At 40.9% G+C, this 21,813-nt stretch overlaps 2 protein-coding genes across 2 annotated transcripts; both read right to left on the bottom strand.

Moving 5' to 3' along the window:
• Nucleotides 1-430: 430 nt before the first annotated feature.
• Nucleotides 431-7,390, bottom strand: LOC139301634 (probable global transcription activator SNF2L2). Its single transcript, XM_070925073.1, has 6 exons — nt 7,295-7,390; nt 5,219-5,448; nt 3,695-3,800; nt 1,100-1,201; nt 760-904; nt 431-564 (listed from the first exon to the last, which is right to left on the bottom strand). Exons 1-6 carry the CDS (start codon nt 7,388-7,390, stop codon nt 431-433), a joined length of 813 nt encoding a protein of 270 aa, XP_070781174.1.
• A 5,309-nt stretch (nt 7,391-12,699) lies between these two features.
• LOC139301440 (KN motif and ankyrin repeat domain-containing protein 1-like) lies at nt 12,700-21,470 on the bottom strand. Its single transcript, XM_070924834.1, has 11 exons — nt 21,434-21,470; nt 17,886-20,465; nt 17,422-17,574; nt 16,803-16,911; nt 16,521-16,700; nt 16,269-16,356; nt 15,434-15,653; nt 14,300-14,442; nt 13,234-13,434; nt 12,867-12,965; nt 12,700-12,762 (listed from the first exon to the last, which is right to left on the bottom strand). Exons 1-11 carry the CDS (start codon nt 21,468-21,470, stop codon nt 12,700-12,702), a joined length of 3,873 nt encoding a protein of 1,290 aa, XP_070780935.1.
• Nucleotides 21,471-21,813: the final 343 nt, after the last annotated feature.

The following is a 21,813-nucleotide window of genomic DNA, read 5'->3' as shown; positions in this document are numbered from 1 at the left end:
GACCTTCCCATGTGCTTCAATTCTCTAACCCTGAACACATCAACATTGTCATCAGCGGGTTGCTGCTCTGGAGGAGCCAGCTTCAGGAGAGCTATACATATCATGCTCCAAAACATATGAAGGCATTTCATACAATCAAATATATGGATTAAAAACAGTCAGTGAATCTGGTGTTTTACATAATATTTGCAGAAGCAATCACAGGGACTAAGGCGGATAAAAACGGAAATTATTGTAAAAGACCAGCTAAATTAAAAGAACAGCACTATTTACAGCAAGACGTATATTGAAGCATTGTTCCGTAAGCGCCTCTCTTTGAATGGTCCTTCCCGTTTTATTTTCAAAAGACCTTTCTTTTGCTTAGAAAATGAATAAACCAATGAAAAGGGATATGGCAGAGAACAGACATGAACCAGAATACAAAAAAAGTTCAACCTTCATCTTTTGTGGTGTTATCCTCTAGATCCTCATCGCTGTCTAAATCACTGTGGAGCCTCTTGGCCATGGTATTTCTGCTTCTCTCCTCCTTGTTCCCCTTCTTTAGCTGGACTGGTAACCCTTTCACTGGTCACAAAAAAGAGAAAGTAGCATGAGTTTAAAGCAAAAACCAAATCGTGCTTCAACAATCAAGTCGTTAAAAGTAGGAACAACCAAGAAACAATACTTTTAAAGATTACATTTCTTTAACCATGTTTGTCCTCATCTTCTTTTTGTTTTCATCTGGTCACATGGTGCATGATTATGTGTTTTAACTCTCACCTGCTGATGGAACAAATTGGTCTTCAGCTCCGCCGCCATTATCGCTGTGACTGGCGCCAACAGTCTCTTTCTGTTCCTCGTCTGTGACAATTCTCTGTCTCGCGCTCTCGAAAACAGACTTAATGACAATTGAATCTTCGTAGATCTGCAGTAGCAAACAGACACATGCGACAACACACACAGACACACACAACACACACACACACACACACATACAAACAGAGCATGGGTTGCTCTTCACCAAATCAAGATCCAAACCCATTTACGAGTACAATAATAGAATGGAGACTGTGAAAAATAATTCTGTTGCTTTGAAATGAAATAATTCCTTGGGGTTCACCTGAGATCCCTCCAGGTTATAAGTCTGAGCATTGTGACACAGGAGGAAAATATCCTTTTCCAAGTCCCCCACACTTCTGTACTTGTGATTACGGACACGTTCCTGTGAAGCAGAGGGTCGGTATCAAAACCTCAATGTGACTATAGCAAAAAATAAACAGCTATCAATAAAGCATTTAGTAGTTTAGTAGTCAAAGAGAGGGTCTTCTTATAAGGAAAAACAAAAAGAAATACATTCCCAAAACAAACCCAGACAAACCCAGACAAAGTCTCACAATAACTTTCCCATCTTTAAATAGTTCAACATTTTCAGAAATACGCTTATTTACTCTTTTGCCGAGTTAGATGAGAGGATCAGTACACACTCATGTCTGTACACTAAATATTAAGCTGGCAAGACTGGAAACAAGGGGGAACAGCTTGCCTCGCTCTGTCCAAAGCTAAAAGAACCTCTTAAGCTCATTAATTAACACATTATTCATCTTTCTTTGTTTAATCAGTACAAAAGCTGAAATTCTGAGTAGAGTTATGCGCTGGCACTGTTGCTTGGCCGGGCCCAGTGACTTCCTCCGATTGCCAGGAAAACTGTCGGCGCAGACGAGACTTCAGGAAGGCTAGCTGTTTCTCCCTCCTTCTGGACCGCTAAGCTTAGCTACGTGCCTGCTCACTCTAGCTGCATCTCAGTAAGAAGGCGATAAGCGTATTTCCCAAAACGTCGAACTATTCCTTTAAGTGTTCAGACCATCAGTGAAGTCAGGTCATCTTAAATCTAATGATTTCATCAACAATTCCACTTCTGATTTAATGTTTAATGTGAAATCTGACATGTTTAGTTCTACATTTTGGAGGTAGGCGCCACTTTGGGCTGATGAGTACACGGTGTGTAATAATACTAACTTGGAGGACAGGTCTGATGGTATTTTGTATTTTTGTTATTGTCAACGAATGACAAACCTATGAAAAGACCAAAACTAACCATTTTCAAATCAGTCCCACACACACACCATCCTGCTGCCCCAGTATTAATCCACCACTGAAAATAGTCCCCAAAAATACACCATTTACTCCATCCTTTTTTTTTTTTTAAATGAAACTATATATTTGTAATAGAAAAAGTATTTAGACACTGACACATTGTTGGTTTTGGTCTTTTGCTGACAATAATAATAATAATAATAAACTATAGCAGAACACTATGTTGCCACTTCGATCATTCATGTGTGAACTACCCCTTGATTATGATATAGGCTTGTTGCTGTGGTAAGTGTGTGATTTAAGACCACTTGTGCTCATACATACATATTTTACCATGCGACGGCCCTGGGCCGCATGAGTGAGTAGATGATTTGATAAATTTTTTATCTCTTCTATATTTTAGACCCTTTGATGTGCTGCCGAAGCCCAACCTTACAGCTCAAATGTTCTGTAGCTAACAAGCTTGTTAAGTGAAACTTTACTTGTGTTTGAGGCTAAGTTTTGGCTGATGAGATAGGACTGCCATTTCTCAGCAACTATTTGATGGATTGCCATGAAATTTGGTCCACACATTCACAGTTCGAAGAGCATGAGTCTTAATGGTTTTGGTGATCCCCTGAATATTCCTCTAGCGCCATCATGAGATTCACATTTGTTGTTTTGAGCAAAATGTCTTGACTTTGCGATTCGATGAATTACCTTGAAATGTGGTACAGACATTCATGTCCCATCATCAGGATGAATCGTAATAACTTTCCTGATCTTTTTTAAACTTTTAAGCTAGCAGCATCATCAGATCAAAATGTTTATTTGTCCAATAGTTTGGTTTATGACCAACTACTACAAAATAAATGACATTTCCCTCATTCTCAGCTGTACTCAGTGTTTAGTGCTAAAGGAAACATTAGCATGCTAATCACTAAAATAAGAGTGTGAAGATGGTAAACATTAGATATGCTAAATACGAGCATGTTAGCATTGTCATTATTAGCATTAAGCTCAAACCACTATGTACCTAATTATAGCTTCATAGAGCTGCTAGCGTAGCTGTGGACTCATACATTTACTTAACACCTATTGAGGTAAAATAAAATATGTAAGATACAATATTAAATAAAACAACTAAAAAAGTAATACCAATGCAGTCTTGGTTCAAGTCGAGTAAATCTCAGATCTTTAAAAACTGGGAATTGCGTCATGCACCTCTGGTACAGGCAGCAAATGTTTCTGTATTTTTTAAATGTTAATGTTTTGTTTTTTATACTTAAACTGTAAAACTCAGACAATATTTAAGATTTGGATAATTCAAAGTTGGTAATTCAAAAAAATAATTTGCAATGTATGAAAAATACATCAAAATTTCAGTGTTAACTACAGTTAGTTGTAAACTGATACACATTTCCTATGTATATTACCTATCTGGCACCACACTGTACATAAGCACTATTACTATATCATTTCTCAATCAGTATTTACCAAAAGAGTTTGGATATTCAATACGGACACTCATGTGTATTTTAATGTATCATGTATCTGTTGGAGCTTCGCCTCCCGTACTTTCAGCAGATAAGATAACAGTGATATCTGTATGCGAGTTCTGACGGTATTCAGTGACACGTACCCTGATCCTTCTGAAGTCGACAGGCTTTCGGATCAGCTCATAGTACTCAGGTACCTCCTTCTTAGAGGGAAGCTGCACAAAGCCTTTACTGATCTGTCGACCCAACCTGGAAGCACAACGCGATAGTTCACGTGATCTCATTTTATCAAGAAACTGTTTTGATGAACACGTTAGCATATGATTGGCAGTTATGAAAGCCCGGGCTATGGCTATGGTGGTTATGATGTGTTTTACACTGAGATCATGACTTGATATCATCATCTCAGGATAACAATTTCCATTTTAAGGCTGTTATTCCAAGATAATGATTCAATCACATCGTTGTCTGCAGTTATCAAATATTGTTTTCTCTCAATCCCCAGTTAAATACCTTCTTATCTCTGAAGTCTCTAAGTCGCCACAATCCCAACTTGATTGCTACATTGATGTTGTATAACCTGGCAGAACTTATACGAAATATGTTCATCCACCTTCATCATTTAAGAAAACTATTTTAAAAACAATTTAATTATTATGTTGGAATAGCGAAATATTAGTTGTTGTGGATGTGTGTTGTTTATCTGCTAAATGCAAAATTTGACAGCTGAAACAGCTACAAAACAGTAAGTCTGATCTCCATAACTGCATTTATGCATTTTGAACAGACTTTATACGCATTGTCCACGTTCTTTCATGACACAACATTAGTTTTGTGTTTTCTTTTTGGTTTTTGTGGACACACTGTTGATAAAAAAAATACCTGCAAAACCAAATGACATTCCCTTCAGCCTCAGCTGTACTTTGTTTAGTGCTAATCTAAGGTGAACATTATGTTGGTAATTGTTAATGTGAGCATGTAAGCATGCTTAGGTTAGCATTTAGCTCAAAGCACCACTGTGTAGCCTCACAGACCTGCTAGCATGGCTGTAGTCTTATTACAATATTCCTCCACACAGACTATTTTCTAAAAATGTTTTTATATAAATATTACACATTATACACGGTTACATTATATACTTGACTTGTTTTAATGGGATTAAAAAATAAACACAAGCATGAATAATTTGTACTCTCTTCAGTATTTTGGGATAATGAAATAATTCATTCATAAAGGAGTTAGTTGATATTTTTTACATGAGATCATTATGTTGTGATGTAACACAATAACATCACAACACAACGGGCCTAAATAATTAGTAACAAGTGCCATGGGCTTCCATAAATATCACTTTTTAAACATTTCTGAAAGCAGAACTGTTTTTTCCTCAGCCAGTTCATGACCAACAATTAATACAGTTGCATCACAGTTTCACGACCGAGTCCATAAATAATTTGAGCGCCCTCAAATCCCAAATCAACAAATCCTGGTGACACGAGGCGTGTGTCACTTGCATTTTGTACTTAATTCTTGATGGTGATGATGATGTGGAGCACTTCGACGTTAAATGTCTTTAATTGTAATGTCTTTTTTTCGTTGTGGTTGTATTTGTCCGACAGCTGAAACAGACACAAAGAGGATAATAAACAAAACTAACTATAACTCACCCGTCCTTGTAGTTGATAACCATATCTACCAGCGTGCTCAGTGTTCTGGTGAGTTCAGGTGGATTTGGGGGCAGTTTCTCAGCTGGTGGGCGTCCTCGCTTCCTTTTGACCTTTTCTCCAGTTTCCTGCCCGGCCTGCAGTTCTTTCTCCCCATGATGATCGCTTTTACGCTTCTTCAGACTGATGTCCTCTTCCATCTCCTCCAGGGAACCGTTCTCTCCTGCCTCAGGCTGCAGGAAGGGGGAGCGATGAGTGGGGAAACCAAACAAACTTACAGGGGTAGAGTAAGGCGAATAAAAACATGTACTGTATATATTGTACACACAAAGCCTGTCATGTTCTTCTGATGTTGTTCTGTTCATACCTCAGCATTACTAGGACAATAACAACAGGGACAATAGGAGGAAAGAAGGAGAACTGTGACCGATTTCCATTCAAAACTCTTCCATTCCCATTCATTTAAACTCTTTGTCTGACTTTTAGGTGACAATTGGGATGATCAAAAACTGCTACACAGAGTAAATGTTTTCACAAAGACCAAAAACCTGAAGCACTTCAGACACCAAGCTATAGAGTCCAAGTCTAAAACCCTCCAATTAAGGCACTCACAGTCTCCGGCTAATTAGCAGTACTGGCTGGAGTTTAAGCATTCAGAATCACAGCGTATGGTTTTGTATTCAAACGAAAGAGGGTTTATTTATTTATTTATTGCAATAGCAACTGAATTTGCATGGACTGGAGCGACCTGACTGCTGTGCTGTCTCTGCAAATTCAGGACAGATTATTTTATCTGGAGGCTTTGATGTCAGATGATTATCAAGGGGAGGCAGAATTTTTTTTTTTTAAATGCACGGTGAATGAGGATACATTTGAAGATGCCATAATGCCAAAGCACAGAATCTGAAAAATGCTAATAATGCAATAAATATTAACCCTTATTTTTGCCAATTTGTGCACAAATTTGAGATAAAAACACAATCTTAGGTGTGTGGTGTTCGACAACGGTGCCCTGCTGCATGCCGAGTTATTCTCAACCATTTCATCGCTCCCCTTCGAATATCTGCTGCAACCACTGTATTTTCCACAAAGGCAATTAGAGGCCAGAAACATGAGTATGCATGCAGCAAGAGCAGCAGCAGCAGCAGCAGCAGCCCGGCTGGAGAGACGAGGGAGGAAATAGAGAAGGCATGCTGTCCAATCGGTACAAAATATTGATGCATCAATCATACAGACTCATACAGTACACACACCAGCATTCAAATCATATAATAGAGCATGCGCTTGTGAAGATGTATTTCTCAAGGACAGAGATGAAAGCATGCTGAAATATTGTAGCCTGTTTTGCACACACTGGTCAGAGGAACAGGATCAGAGCCATGCAGAATTGTTACTGAAAAACAATAACAATTTCCAACCCTCCAAAAATAGGACTGATGGTGATAGTTTAAAAAAAAAAAGAAGAAGCAGAACGCATGCCTGCACTTCCGAACCAGCAGACATGGCAGATAATTGAGTTAGAGGAGACAACAACACTAGAGAGGTAACAATAGAAATCCTGCTCATCATCGCTCGGCTGAAATGTGGGCTTTGAAAGCCCCGCTACTCTCTCTAAGGGGCTGCAATCGTTCCAGCGGAATACTGGAGGGATAGAGGGTAATCCTCCAAGATGTATAACGGCGCTGAGAGCTGCTGTCTGACTGACTGTGCATGTGCGAGCGCGGAAGGGTGTCAGTGTGTGCATGTGATGCTCCATGCCTGAGCTATCTCCTAACAAGCCTGCCTCTTCCCTGACTAATCTGGCTAAGATTCCCTCTCATCTGTTACAACACACACCTACACACTCCCCCCCACCCCCCCCTGCTCTCACTCACTCACACACACACACACACACACACACACACACACACACACACACAGACGGACACGAATAAACTTACAGAGACACTCGCTCTCTTTCCCTGGCGCGCACACACACACACACACACTCATTTTTATCCATCTCTTCCTCTCTTCCCATGCGATGTCGCCTGGCTGAATCCTGAGCCTGAGGAGAAAGACATGGAGGAGGATATTTACCTGACTGCAATCTGCAGGCTGGCTATCAGGATCGGCTGCAGCTGTGGGGGAGAGAATTAGCAAACCAGCATAGCGGCGAGCTGCTAGTCTCTTCATCAGCTGATCACTCAGAAGCAGAGCCCAGAAGGGGGGAGAATAAAAGCGCTATGTTTTCATATACAAATCATTGGGCTGGGGGAAAATAGAAATGCCATACCCATCTCCCGTCTGCAGCTCTCCGAAGTCTTTTTCCTGACTCTGGAAGGCCCCGAGCTTGTCTCCCTCTGCATGTTTTTAATATCGACTGCTGCCAGACGGTTTTTTCTCTTCCTACCCTGCTGTTAAAGTTATCGGGTCCATTTTTTTTTTCTAATTTTGCATTTCAGAGGGAACGTGCCATTTGATGTCAACTAATGCACTGGTCTTAGAAACATGAGTCCAGCCTGCACCAGCAGCACAGGACATTCACGGTCCACAGCCTGCAGTGTGAGCACATTTATCGCAAGTGCGTAATCGCCACGGGGGACTGGGGTCACGTCCCCTCCAATACATGAAATCTGGACTCCCCTACCCCCCTTCCCAATGTTTGTAACGACCAGACACGTCATCAGATCCAACAAAAGCTGAAAGAAAGCTATTTGTTCCCCTCAGAATCCAGCGCTAAACCGACTCCAAAACGCACTGGATGCCCAGTCACTGAACTCCTCCTGCTTCATGTTGGTGCACATGACAACCAGCAACAGTGAACACAACAGCTGTGTGCACGACCCCGGAAGCTGCCGAAGTTTTTGGTCGTTCTGTAATCTTCCGCGTGCCTCGCACAGATCTCTAATAACGCACGCGGATCACTCGCGTGTCTACACAAGTGAAACAGGTTGCTGATGAGCTGGTGAACATAATCCGGACTGCAGGATGAGGTTATTGTGTTGTTGGTCAAAACGCACTCACTTACGGGTGGCAGCTCTGGACCATGTGTGGACCAGTACCAGGCACACATGGTCCTAATTACCGAATTGTGCAAGGTGCGCGCGCATTTGGATACAAACCGGGTCCAGACTGACCGGTGAGGCAAGTGGCTAAATGTCAGACTGGCTTTATAAGGGTCCTGCTGGTTGTGGTGGTGTGGCAGAAACCCCCCAGGCTCTGCTTCATTTACCAAATCAGCAACTGCAACGTTAAAGAATCTAAATAATAAATAACAATTACCACCCTCCCCCCACTTGGTCCCCCCCAAAGTCTGACTGATATTTCGCTCTTTGTATGTGCAGCCCCAGGATTCCAGCAGGGTGATTAATGCCTTAATATGGACTCAGATTACATTTGATTTCTGTGCCAAGACAGAAAGGAAAAAAAACATCTCTGCAACACTGAGCTGCTGAGCTGTAACAATTGCAGAAATAACAGTGGACTTTTTCTTGTTTGGGCTGATATTCAAACACATCTGGTTTCTGTGAATCAATACGTTTTTTTTTTTCCCCCCTCAACATGTGCAGAAGGCTGCTGGAAAACAGCACACAATGTCAGGACAACATACCACAGGAAATTAAAGATAGACAAGAAAACAGGATAGAAACTAAAGATCCTGTTGCATGTTCTTCAAATAAGGTCAAACGCATGATGACAAGAGCGCTGCCATTTTGTTAAATGCAGAGATTTGGGTGGCCGGGACTGAAAATCAATGGAACCAGAGAGAAATCATGATGCACATGAGTTGAACAGGCAGACCACAGCAGTGCCTTCATGCCACACGGTTGAGTCGATCTTCTAGCAGCTGGCCAAGGCCATCTGTCATACTTAACTTTTTCAAACTATATTTCTTACTCTTGTAGCCTTACTGTAGCTAGACTAAAGGTCTTTATGCCAAAACATAACTGAGCTTTCAATATGAAACTTGGCTTCAAATCTTAGCTATTTTTTGTTGTATCAATGATATTCAGGACTGCAGCAACAATTAAAGTTAAAGTTTTGGGTAGAAACATCCTTGGTTATTATTTATTAAGAGTTAACACCAAAAACTCAGCTTCATCAGGATTGTGTGGGTGCAGTTTGATCACATTTGAAGGACAGAGGCCTGACAACGTGAGCAAACAACCCCACAGCTATCATCACATCTTCGGTGAAATGTTGTTACATCCTGATTGGTGATTTTTGGAAATGAATAAGTCTGTCATGTGAAATAACTGTTCCCGCCTTTGCAGAAAATTGTTTTCATGTAGGACAAAATCGCTCATAATAAGACGTATATATATATATATATATATATATATATATATATAACCCTCTCTCACATTATGTTGGCATGTGTTTTCAGAATCATTTACCAGTTGATAACACATTGAACAAGATCAAGCAAACCATACGTCAACTAAAATGTTGAACAACATCAACAGGATTACATGTTGACACAGTTGCTGTAATGAATTCTTATAATAATACGTAACTTACTGTATGTTTTTGGAGATTTTACAGCAGGGTAACTGCACTGGAATTCACTGGAAGAGAAAATAAATGTGAAACCTATTGCAGTTTCAGCTCTATGAACATTTGATGGCCGACATTCCCTCCAGTCATCATGATACTCATTATATTACCACTGTGCATTTTATTGTCTATTATGTCGGTTGATTTATAGTCCCACACGGATAACTAATGGTATTTTTGTGAATGAATGCAAGATAAGGGGCATGAAATGTAAATGTCTATATGTAGATACAGTATGTATGCGGTAGAGGCCAAAGAGATGCAATTTAATACCAATTGTGACTTTGACACGGGCCTACAGTTTGATAGGAGGATGAATGTTGTGGAGCAGAGGAAGTAGACAACTATCTAACTGCAGGAACCCTAAACATGTACACAACGACAGTGTGCACCACCTGGCTTGAAATAATAAATCATTAACAGGCAAATGAATGATTAGCAAGCAGATGTCAAGAGCACACTGTACAGTAGACAGGAGTAGTGTGCGCACTGAAACAACTACTATTTCTTGGCTCGGTGTACGGGGGATTAATCTGCATGAAATTACGACCGCTGCTTTTCCTTGCATGCCAGTTTCATATGACATTTATTATTGTTTTTGAAAAAATGAAAAAAAGAGTGGAGCCCTCATTATTGTTTTGCTTTTGAAGGTGGCTCACATGACAATCTAATAAGTAACAAGATGTCGTGAAGTTTATACTCAGAGTATGCCAATGTGAAGCGACCCCCCCCCCCCCCCAAGAAATAGAGATATCATTTCACTATTACGTTCCCAAGAAGCACATACTCAAAACCCCCCACTGTTACCATGGCAACTGCAAATTTTGATGGTGGACCTTGTATATCATTGTATTTTATTGCTGTTGCTGGGAAATGACTCAGAGTGCTCACACATACAAAAGCTCTCTCAGTAATGGGACACCGACACGTCAGGGTGGGGGGGGGCGGCAGGCCACCGTGAGGAATGACAACATAATTTTATACATCTACCATGTCTTTTAATGGAAGCTTTCTATCTTCTACACCCAAGCACCACTTTTAAAACCTTTGCAAATAGGCAAAATGTAAATGATCCGGGTAGACACAAAACAAAAGCACAGGGGGCGACAGACAGACAACCCACTGAGTCACTGCATGTCTCACTAACGTAACAAATACATGTATGATTTAAATATTTTATGATTTCTTTTCATTTATACCTTATCACATATTCTGACAAACTCTCTTCTCTAGCTCGGTCCATGGGAATATTCATTGAAACAGCCTGAACTGAATGATTGAAACTCTGTTTTAATGTGCTGTGGTGCAAGCGTGGACGGAGCCAAGCATACTTTGATAGGTAGTCCTGGCTGTGATCAGGACACAAAGCCAACTAACAATGGGCCGGTCGTTTATATCTGTCTTCTGTCGATGAAAGCTCACTGAAAGAGGGTCAAACAAGTGCAGACAGGATGGACACCTGAGCTAGACGGGTGGAAGGAAAAGAGCTGCGAGGGAGGCGAATAGCTGCTGTCTTAGAGGAGAAAACAGAGCTGGGTGTGACTCAAACTGGTGTCTGCCAGACTGAAAATTGGGGAAAGAAGTGTTATTGACCCACAGGTTTTCAACTGGTTGAGTTACTTAATAAGAGAAATGTGAGAAAACATTCATCCAAGACACCCAGTGAAACCCGCTGAAACTGAAACCTGTTGAATGTAGAAAGAAAAAAAAAAAGAAGTTTTTAATGGCCTCTTTGGGGTCTTTTGCTTCACTGGATTAGTAGCCAACAGTAGAGAGGGACACGGTGCAGAAACAAACTTGAGAAAAGAATTGTGAAGTACCCCTTAATTAATGTCCCTTCATGAAAAGGATTTAATACGTGTGGCCACCATATAAAAGGTTTATTAACAAATATACTGCAAATGTACAACACAATAACTACATTCTTGTGGGATTTTAAGTTTACAGATGAAATATTAAAGATGATATTCAAATTTAATTGAAAGGAACGTTTAACAGTTATGATGACAGGGGAGCGTTGACAGTGGTCAATGATGAAGACTCACTTTATTCACAGAAGAGAAAACATTGGGCCTTCATCAATAGACGCCACTTAAAGGAGTAGTTTGACATATTGGGAACTACACTTAATCGCTTTCTTGCAGAGAGTTAGATGAGAAGATTGATAGCACTCTGTCCGTACATGTCCGGCATCTCAGCAAGAAAGCAAGAAAGTGTATTTCCCAAAATGTTGAAATATTCCTTCACAGTCATCATCAACAACAACACCTCCCATGAATCAGTTGTGTGTAACTGCATGTTGCTTTGGTGTTCGGTAAAATGCCAAAATGTTTAAAATATATATCACACGTCATGATTCCTCTGGATAAAGAAGCAGAGATACAGAAAAATTATCAACTTATAAATACAAATAAATTATCTTTTTTACATTACAATGAAAATATGGATGTACAAAGTTCACCTAGTTTTAAGATTTAGATTTTTCTTCCAAATAATTAACTTATTTTTCTTATTTTAGCTATTTATTCATTTACCTATTTGCTCATACATCTTTGGGTTTGATGCTACTGTACTGTGTTGTGTCTTCTTATTTTCTTTTGCAATTATAATATTTATTATATTTATTTAAAAAAAGAGAATTAAAACGATTAAAGAAACTTTGAGGTGATAGTATATAGCAGATGACTGCAGGATACGGCATGCATATATTAGCTGCTGAGTTACAATGTAATACACACAATACAATGTTATGCTACACTAGAATACATGTCACTGGAGAATAACTGTCACTGTCGATTGGGGAAAAGAATCAGATCGACTAACTTCCCCCAACTATAAGTTTGAAACACTGACACTGTTAAAATCCGCCCTTTTGTTTTTTGGGGCTTTGAATCACCTCATAAATAAGATTCAAGAAGCATCCATTCAGGCTTCGAGGCGTCACCTCATTCAAAAGTATTTCGACCGCCAGAGGAGGACAGAGACTTGCCGCCGTGTCGAGCAGCTGCCTGTCAAGACACAAACACAATAAAACAGTTTTTAAAAAAACTACCCGCATATATACTTTTATATATATAATTAAGTGTTAGTGTGAAGTCGTTGACCCGCATACCCCCACCTGTCCTTTGGAGAAGTTGGCATGTGCATAAAGGAGTACTGCAATGTCATTATGTCCGGCCTCCAGAGCAATGGACAGGGCCGTGCTTTCATCCTGTAAACACACAAACTCGTACACATTATGAGAGGATTTGCTGTTTAGTGCACATTTACAGATGGAAAGAGCATACTGTGCATATTTGACTATATACAACGTCTCTCCCTTTGTTTCCCCGACATATTTCATTTAAATTCTTGAACAAATGTCTACTCTGTGCTTTTTCAATACAATATGTGAGACAAAGTTGGAATGTTTCAGCTTCACAGCTTGAAGCCGCCACGCTCACGGGAGCTGCACAGAGTGGCAGCAATGACTCACATACACTGTCAGTCAGGGTGGCATCACAGTCTGGCTGTGCCAGCAGTAGTCTAACGATGTCAGCGTGGCCGTGCTCGCTTGCACACATCAGCGCCGTGGAGCCCTCATCATCCTGGAGATTGACCTCCGCCCCCTGTGCCAGGAGTGCCTGCACCATGTCCATCCTGCCGTGGCTCACGGCCAGCATCAGAGCTGTCTGACCGGCCTGGACGGCAGAAGGCAGGGGTCGAACAAAGCATTCATGAGTCCACACATGTCAGACTTTTCAAATATAGGATATATTTAGCTTTGTGGAATCAGACAGTTCACACTTTCTTCATTCTTCACTCATTGAAAGTAAGTGCACATACAGTACATGCACCCGTGGAAAACTACAGTATTGTTTTATTTTACAGTTTATTATAATTTTCCTAATAATTACCTATAAATGTTCCTGGAAACAATCACGTGCTTATGCAGGCAATTCCAATGAATTGCTTATTAACATGGGTTTAAATGAAGGAGGTCTTTAAAAGAAAATTCCTCTGTAAATCTTTTTCCTATAATTCGCAGCAAATTAGTTCTTTCCAGGAAAACTTCAGAGGTAATTATTAGGAGATGAAGGAGCTATAAAGTTAAGTGTTTCCAAAAATACACACAGTACATGAATACACCATATCTTGTACTTCCATAAGAACTGAGGATTTTATTCTGGGATTCTAGGTACATGCAAGAGTCCAAATTCAGTCCCGTATAATATCATTTTTAGTGAAACCCGCATTTGGAATTGTGGTTGTGAATGAGCTGCAGAAAACCCGATTTAAAAATAACACTTGCATGTACAAAATGTTAACTTTACAGTGATAGAAAATGTACAAATGAGAAAAAGACTAATCACATACATGCAGAGAAACAAAACCTTCTCTGACATTCAAGCATCAGATTTGAACTACACACATACACATACACAAAAGGAAAAGAAAAAACATCAATTCATTAAAGCAGAAACAGTACCTGCAGCAACATACGGACGCAATTTAGAGAAACAGCAGGACATCACACCCACTACCATTACCTGAGAACAGACTGACCTGGCTGGCCTTGGCATTGACGTCTCCCTTTGTGAAGAGCTGGTCCACGACTCTCATGTCCTCTGGACTTTCCACAGCTGCCAGTGCCGCCAGCATGATGGACGTGTATCCTGCTTTGTTCTGTTGGTCCACGTTACACACCTCTATAGTGATGGTGGATAATTGGCCCGAGTAGAGGAAAGCAGAAAGAAAGAGGTTTATGTCTTTTTGATTTATTGGTGGCACAAACTCTCTCCACCTATACTGACAGTACCAAGTTTCAAGTTGTAAGAAGTACCTGTCCAAAAAATAAATTCTAAAACACTCACTCTGCATCCTGTGAAGCATCAAACTACCTTGACTCACTCTTTCAGTTGGGGTCCTTTTTTGGTATTTTCTAATTCTCAGATATACAAAGACGTTTTGGATGTAGTGCCCTTTTAGGGCCAGGTCACATCTGACCTACGTTTTCATTTCGAGCAATATAATAAAAAGCTTTAGTCCGGCTTTTTCCATCAGGAACTTCACAAACTTTACGGTTCTGTGACACAGAGGAGTACAATTGTTTCTTTTTTCGTTGATTATATGCTTCTATTCCACCTGGCCTTAAACCGGAAAGAGGTAGGTCCAATGTCCTCTGAAAGCTGTAGCAAGGCTTTTAGATAAAAATAAGAAAGAGTACTTTGTCTCCTCCATTAGGACACTCATTCAGTGTTTTATCTGTTCAGTTTATATTGATTAAAGACTCTGAATGGCCTTTCCCTGAATCATATTTCTGAACTTTTGATCCCTTGTAGACCTGCCCACAGCTGGAGTAAACATTGGAACAGTTCATCACGATTTTCTACAGTACATCTTAAAGATGGTGGACAAATGATACCCTCTGCACTACAAGTTAGTGAAGATACATGCACTGCTGTAGCAGTACAGAACTTGTGAGGATCAATAAAGTTTTGTAACAACTACTTTCACTAGCTGGAAGAAGTACATGCACTTTTTAAGTGTGGTGTAATTGTGGTTTTGTCATGACAGTAAAAAACTCTTTCGGGTGGTCCAAAATGTATTCTCACGGCGAGGAGGGACAGAAAGATGAACAAGCCAAAATGTAGTTAAAATACATGATGACCTCTAGTTGCCCTGTGAGTATTATTGTACCTGCATCAAGCAATTTCTTGACAATGCCAAAGTTGGAGTGAGACACACTGTAGTGCAGAGCTGTGTTTCCATTGCCGTCTGCCATATTAGCTATATGTTGCAATACTGAGGGTGAAATGACCCGAAACGTAGACAAGTAATCCTCCACCGTGTCAGGAGCAGCTGACTTGTGGCTGGACACAGAGAACCAGTCTTGCTGGAGTGTTTGGAGACAGTCATGCTGCAAAGAACAAAAGAATACAAAAAAAACAGGTATGTGTATATAAAAAAAGATATCAATGTTTTTTATGCATCCTCATAAATGCCCTACAAGTTGCTATAATTCACAGTGTACAGAGCAATTTCAACTACTACTTCGAAATAGATAGGAACGTCTTGTAATTACGGGGATGTGAAAGAAAGACACAGACACAAAACAGACAAAGGGCATAACAAAGCACCAACTCACTATTAAAATCTCCAAAACAACATCATTAAAAGGAGGAGGCTTAGGAAGCTGTCTTTGGACTTGATTTCCTTTTCAATACACTTCTTTTGAATTCCCTTTCTCCCCTATCTGTTTACCAAATCATTGTAAAAGTGATGAGTCTCTTTCACTTAGAAATATCATTGTTTTCACGTTCAAGCAAAATGCAATGACAGAAAATTACAGGGCCGACACATTCCAGTGCTTTTTGTATCCAGTGCGTAAGTCATTTCTTTTTAAATGACATACTACAACACACCCTGCCCCAGCAGCTCTCCACACCCACCCAGTGACATACCATTAAATGTGCACACATACACACAGTGACCTTCAATGGCTCTTACACTGAATATAGTCAACAAAACATACCAATTCCCTGCTGGATAAAGCCGTCTCATCACTCAGGTGCATCTTTAAGGCTTGACAAGCAGAAAACATCTTTTCACTTAACTTACACCTGAAAGGAATAAAATGCTACAGGTTAGACCTGTCAGTCAGACCTGAGTCCAGCCCTCAAGAATTAGACTCACACAGTAAAATATCAAGATTGACGAGTGAGGCGTTTTAATGCAGTAATCTTATTCAACTGAGATGTTAAAACCTTCTGGACTCCTACATTACCTCTGTTGTGTATGTGATTTTGCAGACCCTTTGGATCCTTTGTTGGAGCCACCTTTGCTCTTTCTTGCTTGTGTTCCATCTTGAGAGGCTTCCCTTAACTTTTTGTTTCCTCTCCTTTCCACTTCCTCAGAGTTAGCCTTCTCACCGGCAGAGAGCTCGAAAGATGACATGGGGTCCAACCTAAGGACAAAACACAAAAGTTAATACACTGAGAATATGTTCAGATACAGAGTCACAGAGTCTTGTTGTAAAATATTACTGTAGTACTGATGAGATGATTACCCCGTGGTCACCCTCATAAACTTCATGCTCTTCCTGTTGCTGCTACAGCCTTGGTCACCTTTCTGTTTCTTCATTACAGACCGCAGCACACCGGCATTAGTTGACCTGTCTAGAAACAACAACGCAGCACATGCCTCTGAATCTTAACATACACACCACAGTTGAATTCATTTAGCATTGTGTCAAGAGACACAAACCCACTTGGTCAATCTTGGTAGGGCATAGTGAGGATATACTCATGATGCTTTGTAGATTCTTACAAATCTGAAGGCCTCATTTTAAAAGGGAAAGTTTTCTCTGACACCAGCTCCTCCTACGAAGCCGTTCAATTTTAGACCCTCAACCACAAACTGGTATGTGGTGCGAGACGCCTTCCAAAACCAGATATCATTCCAAACATTGCAAGTGTATCCCTCAGAAAGTCAACTTGCCAAGCCAAAGGCAGCCACTTCCTCTAAACCTAACACAAGTTTAAACTGGGCCTCGGGAGTGGTCTGGAAGTAAAATATTTTTAAACTAGACTACTTTCACACAGACAGCATTCTTACCCACCTAATGTTTACTGTATTTCTCACGAAGATAGACTTTATAACATACTGACACACACATGTATGTTTACCTTGCAGAGATGAGGATGCCTGTTGTTCTAACATCTGTATCATTCTTTTCACCTCTGAATCGTTGCCACCCTGCTGGCAGAATCCTGGGTTTGCTTTCTCACACTTAGAAGAGTCAACTGACAGTTGAGGTGGAGACTGAATCTCTCTGCTGACTGCGACAAAGAAAGAGGATATTCTGGGTTTTTTTTTTAATAGTAACAGGATGACATTACATATATTACATTGCATAACAATCATTCAATATTAAAAGGTACCTTGTGGAGTTTTTGAAGCTATACAGTGTACCTTGGTTTCACGCTATTCCAGTAACTAGAATTGGTGGTGGTAAGATGCCAATAAATGTAGCATTATACAGCTTTACAAATGTTTATGCTTTTTAAAGAAATCCACTATATATAAATATAACTGTTTATTTACAAGAATACTCCACAGGGTATCTTTAACTAAAACCCTACAGTGTTACCTGGTGGCTGAGAATCTAAAGGATGGACTTCTGTTCCTCCCTGTGCTGCAGCTTTGTTATTGCAGGACAGCTTGGAGCTGGCTCTTCCTCTGTTACTGTGCTGCTGGACAAACTCTTCCTTCTGGTGAGTGTAGTCTTCTGTGAGTAGGTCCCCATGCTCCCCGAGGAGCCTATGCATCTTCTCTATGTAATGGTTCAGCTCAGGGTCCCACTGGGACTGTGAAGATCGCTGGAACATCTGGCCAGGTTTACTGGATGAAACTGACAAATCCTTTATCCTCCCCTCCCCTACACCGATGCTCCTTGTCTTGATGGGGTCAGGTAAATGGGATGGTCCAGAGGCCATATTTCGAGTTTTCAGTCCAACCAAGAAATTCTCATTAATGTTCGTGAATCCAACACCAGTGTCTCGGGTTACCTTGGTGATTGTTCCTGGTGTTTGTTTTAAGGCACTTCCTGGCAGATTCGGAGTTCCTACGCCAATTGAGCAGGTCAGTGGGGTACATCTGATGTCTTTGACCCTGTTGCCTACTGACACTGTCCTCGTAACAGTCTGAGTGGTGTTTGTGTGCTTGTCTTGGGTACTTAGGACAGTATTAGTGCTGGAGTCTGTGTTGAAGGCATGTCTGGTGTTGGTAAAGCGAGACACTGAACTGGATACAGTGTTGGTACGCTGAGAAGCTGTCTGAGGTGATGCCATGATTCCCAGATCCACTCCTCTGACTTCATCTGTGGCAATACCTTGAGAAACCACTTCCTTTGCGTCAGGGATGATCACATCAACGGAATCGTCGCCACAAGCCACTGAATGATACTTAATCTTTCCGTTCTTAGACCCCAGATTCTCCACTGATACCTCTGTGTTGGTTTCTGCATCACATAACTTTATCTCCATCCCAACACCTTGTGTGTTTGTAGAAACTTGGATCCCCACACCCTTTTCCATGGTCTCCACTCGCTCCCTGACCTCCCAGTGGCTCATGGGTAAATCTGGTCCTGTGCAAACATCTTTAAGCTCAGGCCTACAACAAGATACTCCCACAGTCTTCACCTCTGTTGCCTCCCCTGTGCTGGCATCTTGGAGTTCTGTGTGATTACCCACTCCCTGGCTTGTGGTGTGAGGCCTTGCCTCGATGCCTGTGCTAACAGTGGATGGCCTTGCAATGGAGCCTTTATCAGCTCTGTTCCTAGCTCCTGCAGCCTTAAGCTCCAGTTTCAGACGGCTCATCTCTGTCTGGAGAGCTGATTCTTTCAACTCTGCTTCTAAGTGACAAATTCTATCCTTCAAGGCACCAATTATTAGTTGTTGGGCATCAAGCTCTGCTTCACGCTCTGTGTAAATTTCAAGATTTCCTTCAGACACTCCTGTTGCAATGGACCTCGTCTCTACTTTATCAGTGTACGCATATTTGTTTTCTTTTGTTGGTTTAGACAAGGTGATATCTATACCTTTATCAGTTCCGATTGCAACTGACTTGATAGCCTTGTCCTGCAGAGGGCTATGGCCTTTTCCATGCCATGCTTGCAAATGTCCTTCTTTGATGTTTTTTTCCAATGCCTGCATCTCTTCAGTCAGCTGCCTGAACTCCTTGAGGTCGGTGAAGTCCCTTCTCACTATGCCCTTAAGTCCTTCCTCTGGATTCACTTTGTTGTCAATGTCAGACCTTTCCAAGCTATATGCTGTCTTCCAGATCACATCATTTATGTCCTCGTCGTCACTCTGCTTCTTGAGCTGAGAGACCAGTTGCCTCCTTTCCTCCTGAAGGACTGAGATTTTTACTTGGAGGATAGGAATGATTTTCACCTGCTCCTCCAGCTCCTTCAGCCTCTGCAGAGCTACCACCATCTGGTTACGGACATGCTGCATGGAGCCGAGACTTGAGGTGGTTCTACCAGAACTCTGTGGGCTCAGCCTAAGGCATCCTGTGCTGCCTCTACTTCCCAGGGATGAGCTAAGGTGGACATGCATATCACTTTCTGTGCCAGTAGGCTTGTTCCCATTGTTGTTCTGATTATATGCACCCAGGCCAGTGAAGGGGGAGAACGACCCAGGAGAGCTTACCCCTCCAAAGCTGGCGAGTCGTCGACGGGGATGGGGCTGAGGTGGAAGCTGGCTTGTCACCTCCTGATCCAAGTGTGTGTGGGTCTCCACAATGGTCTTTTCCAACACGGGGCTTTGTCTTTGTAAAGCAAGAGATCTTGCAGCAGGCTGAGGCTTTGGCTCATTAAGTATCCGAGAGGTTTCTGGTCCTTCATTCCTGGAAGGTTTGTTATCGAATGAGGAACCATGTGGTGGAGGAAGAGGAGGTCGACCTCTGGTTGCAGAGGACATGCCCAGCAGTCTTGTATCATCACTGCTAGATGATGACAAGGATTCGGCAGAATGCCACTGGCTGGATGAAATGCCACTCTGTGTTTTTTCCACATTACTGACGGCCACTCTGGGCCTCCTCTTAAGGCTTAGCCGCTTAATGGTGGTGCTGTTTTGGAGACTGTCCACACACTTGAGGTAGTCCACGTCCGACTGATAACTGTAGTCAATCCCCAGGTAGTTAGGAATACACTCGTCAGAGCTTTGTCCTGTTAGATCAACAGTGGAATATCCATAGTTTATTATTGTTGCAGAGTAAAAAAAACAAATAGTTCAAATACTGGGCTGGAAATTGAGAAATCTGAAACAATTACTATGTGAGAATATCTCCAAATGTCCCCCTGATTGCATGTGATACAAACAATAAGTTGAGAAAATTTCCCATGCACTGAGTTTATCACTATAAAACTAGACGTTAACAGCAATTGATCTTGAAAATCGAAATTGTTCTTAACTCAAAAATATCAGTCAAAAAACATAATATGCAACGGAAAATACAATATCTTTGTACAGTGTTATGCTATATACTTTCTGCCCTTAAGGTTCCTTTGTTCTTTCCTTACCTCAGTATTATATGCACATCAGCGACAGTTTCTGTTCGAGTCTAGAGCCTTCCTTCTATCACCTCGAAATGTTTTTGACTAAAATCTCTATGAGCCTGTCCCAGAAGAAGAGGAGGGACGGAGGAGGATTCACCAATCGTGTAGACACTCTGTTTTCAGTGGTCACTTCTCTCCAAATGGTATGTCTCTCTACATAGACTGAACCCACTCTATAATTACTCTGCAACTTCTGCTCTAAATGCCTGACCATACTCTTGGCAGTTTTTTTTTCAACCACAGACATCTTCCAAGTATTTCAGCCAGTGAACACACAAAAAGAGTAACAGAAATCTTTTTCATTTATCAAATACTTGACAAAACAAACATTTTAATTCCTGAAACAGGTGTAACTGTATTTAAATTGTAAATGTTGAATACTTTAATTGAGACGAATGTGTGTTTAAATTGATGAAGATAGTCCCTTCTTTGCAATCTTTTAATTCCATTATAACCCCTAACAAAAGACTGAACATATTTTGTGTATCACACAAAATTTACAAGCTGTGAAATCCACATCAAGCAAAAACTAGCATTTAAGTTATTGTAAAAGTAGTAGTAAAAATAGTAATAGTTACCTGACACATTTCTCAAGATGTAACTGCCTTGAGCCATGAATACGATTCACAAAGTATCAATAATGGAGCAATCCCTTTATATCCAGTTAGAAAGTTGAATAGGTCTGTAAATAAAAGAAAAATGTCCCAAGTTAACCATGCTTCACATCAAATTAGCTTTTACAGTGCATGTATTGTCCTACTGCATCACTCGTTCAATCTCTTTCTCTCTCCTAGCCCAGGTCCAGCGGTCAATAACAGCTAACCTTACATTGCTTACATAAAGGAAATGCAACACCAGGCCCCGACATATTATAGTTAATTCTGCAAAAGTACAGTGAGCAAAAGGCTGAGCCTCAGTGCACAACAGTGACTCACCGCATTGTAATGTCATATCACTT

Source organism: Enoplosus armatus, chromosome 18, assembly GCF_043641665.1.
Source record: "Enoplosus armatus isolate fEnoArm2 chromosome 18, fEnoArm2.hap1, whole genome shotgun sequence".
In the NCBI taxonomy this organism is placed as follows: domain Eukaryota; kingdom Metazoa; phylum Chordata; class Actinopteri; order Centrarchiformes; family Enoplosidae; genus Enoplosus; species Enoplosus armatus.
The sequence above is the reverse complement of the archived record's forward strand: the minus strand, read 5'-3'. Positions and strand labels throughout refer to the sequence as shown.

What these genes read in the sequence shown, in the direction of transcription:
- LOC139301634 (XM_070925073.1), bottom strand. Translation starts at nt 7,390, where the DNA reads ATGAAGAGACTAGCAGCTCGCCGCTATGCTGGTTTGCTAATTCTCTCC. An exon ending in TCGACTTCAGAAGGATCAGG is followed by an intron (nt 1,202 to 3,694) that starts GTACGTGTCACT and finishes TCTGCTTCACAG; the next exon opens with GAACGTGTCCGTAATCACAA. An exon ending in CCAATTTGTTCCATCAGCAG is followed by an intron (nt 565 to 759) that starts GTGAGAGTTAAA and finishes TTTTGTGACCAG; the next exon opens with TGAAAGGGTTACCAGTCCAG.
- LOC139301440 (XM_070924834.1), bottom strand. Translation starts at nt 21,470, where the DNA reads ATGGCTCAAGGCAGTTACATCTTGAGAAATGTGTCAG. An exon ending in TTTATGAGGGTGACCACGGG is followed by an intron (nt 16,701 to 16,802) that starts GTAATCATCTCA and finishes TTTTGTCCTTAG; the next exon opens with GTTGGACCCCATGTCATCTT. An exon ending in TCAATGCCAAGGCCAGCCAG is followed by an intron (nt 13,435 to 14,299) that starts GTCAGTCTGTTC and finishes TCTGCCGTCCAG; the next exon opens with GCCGGTCAGACAGCTCTGAT.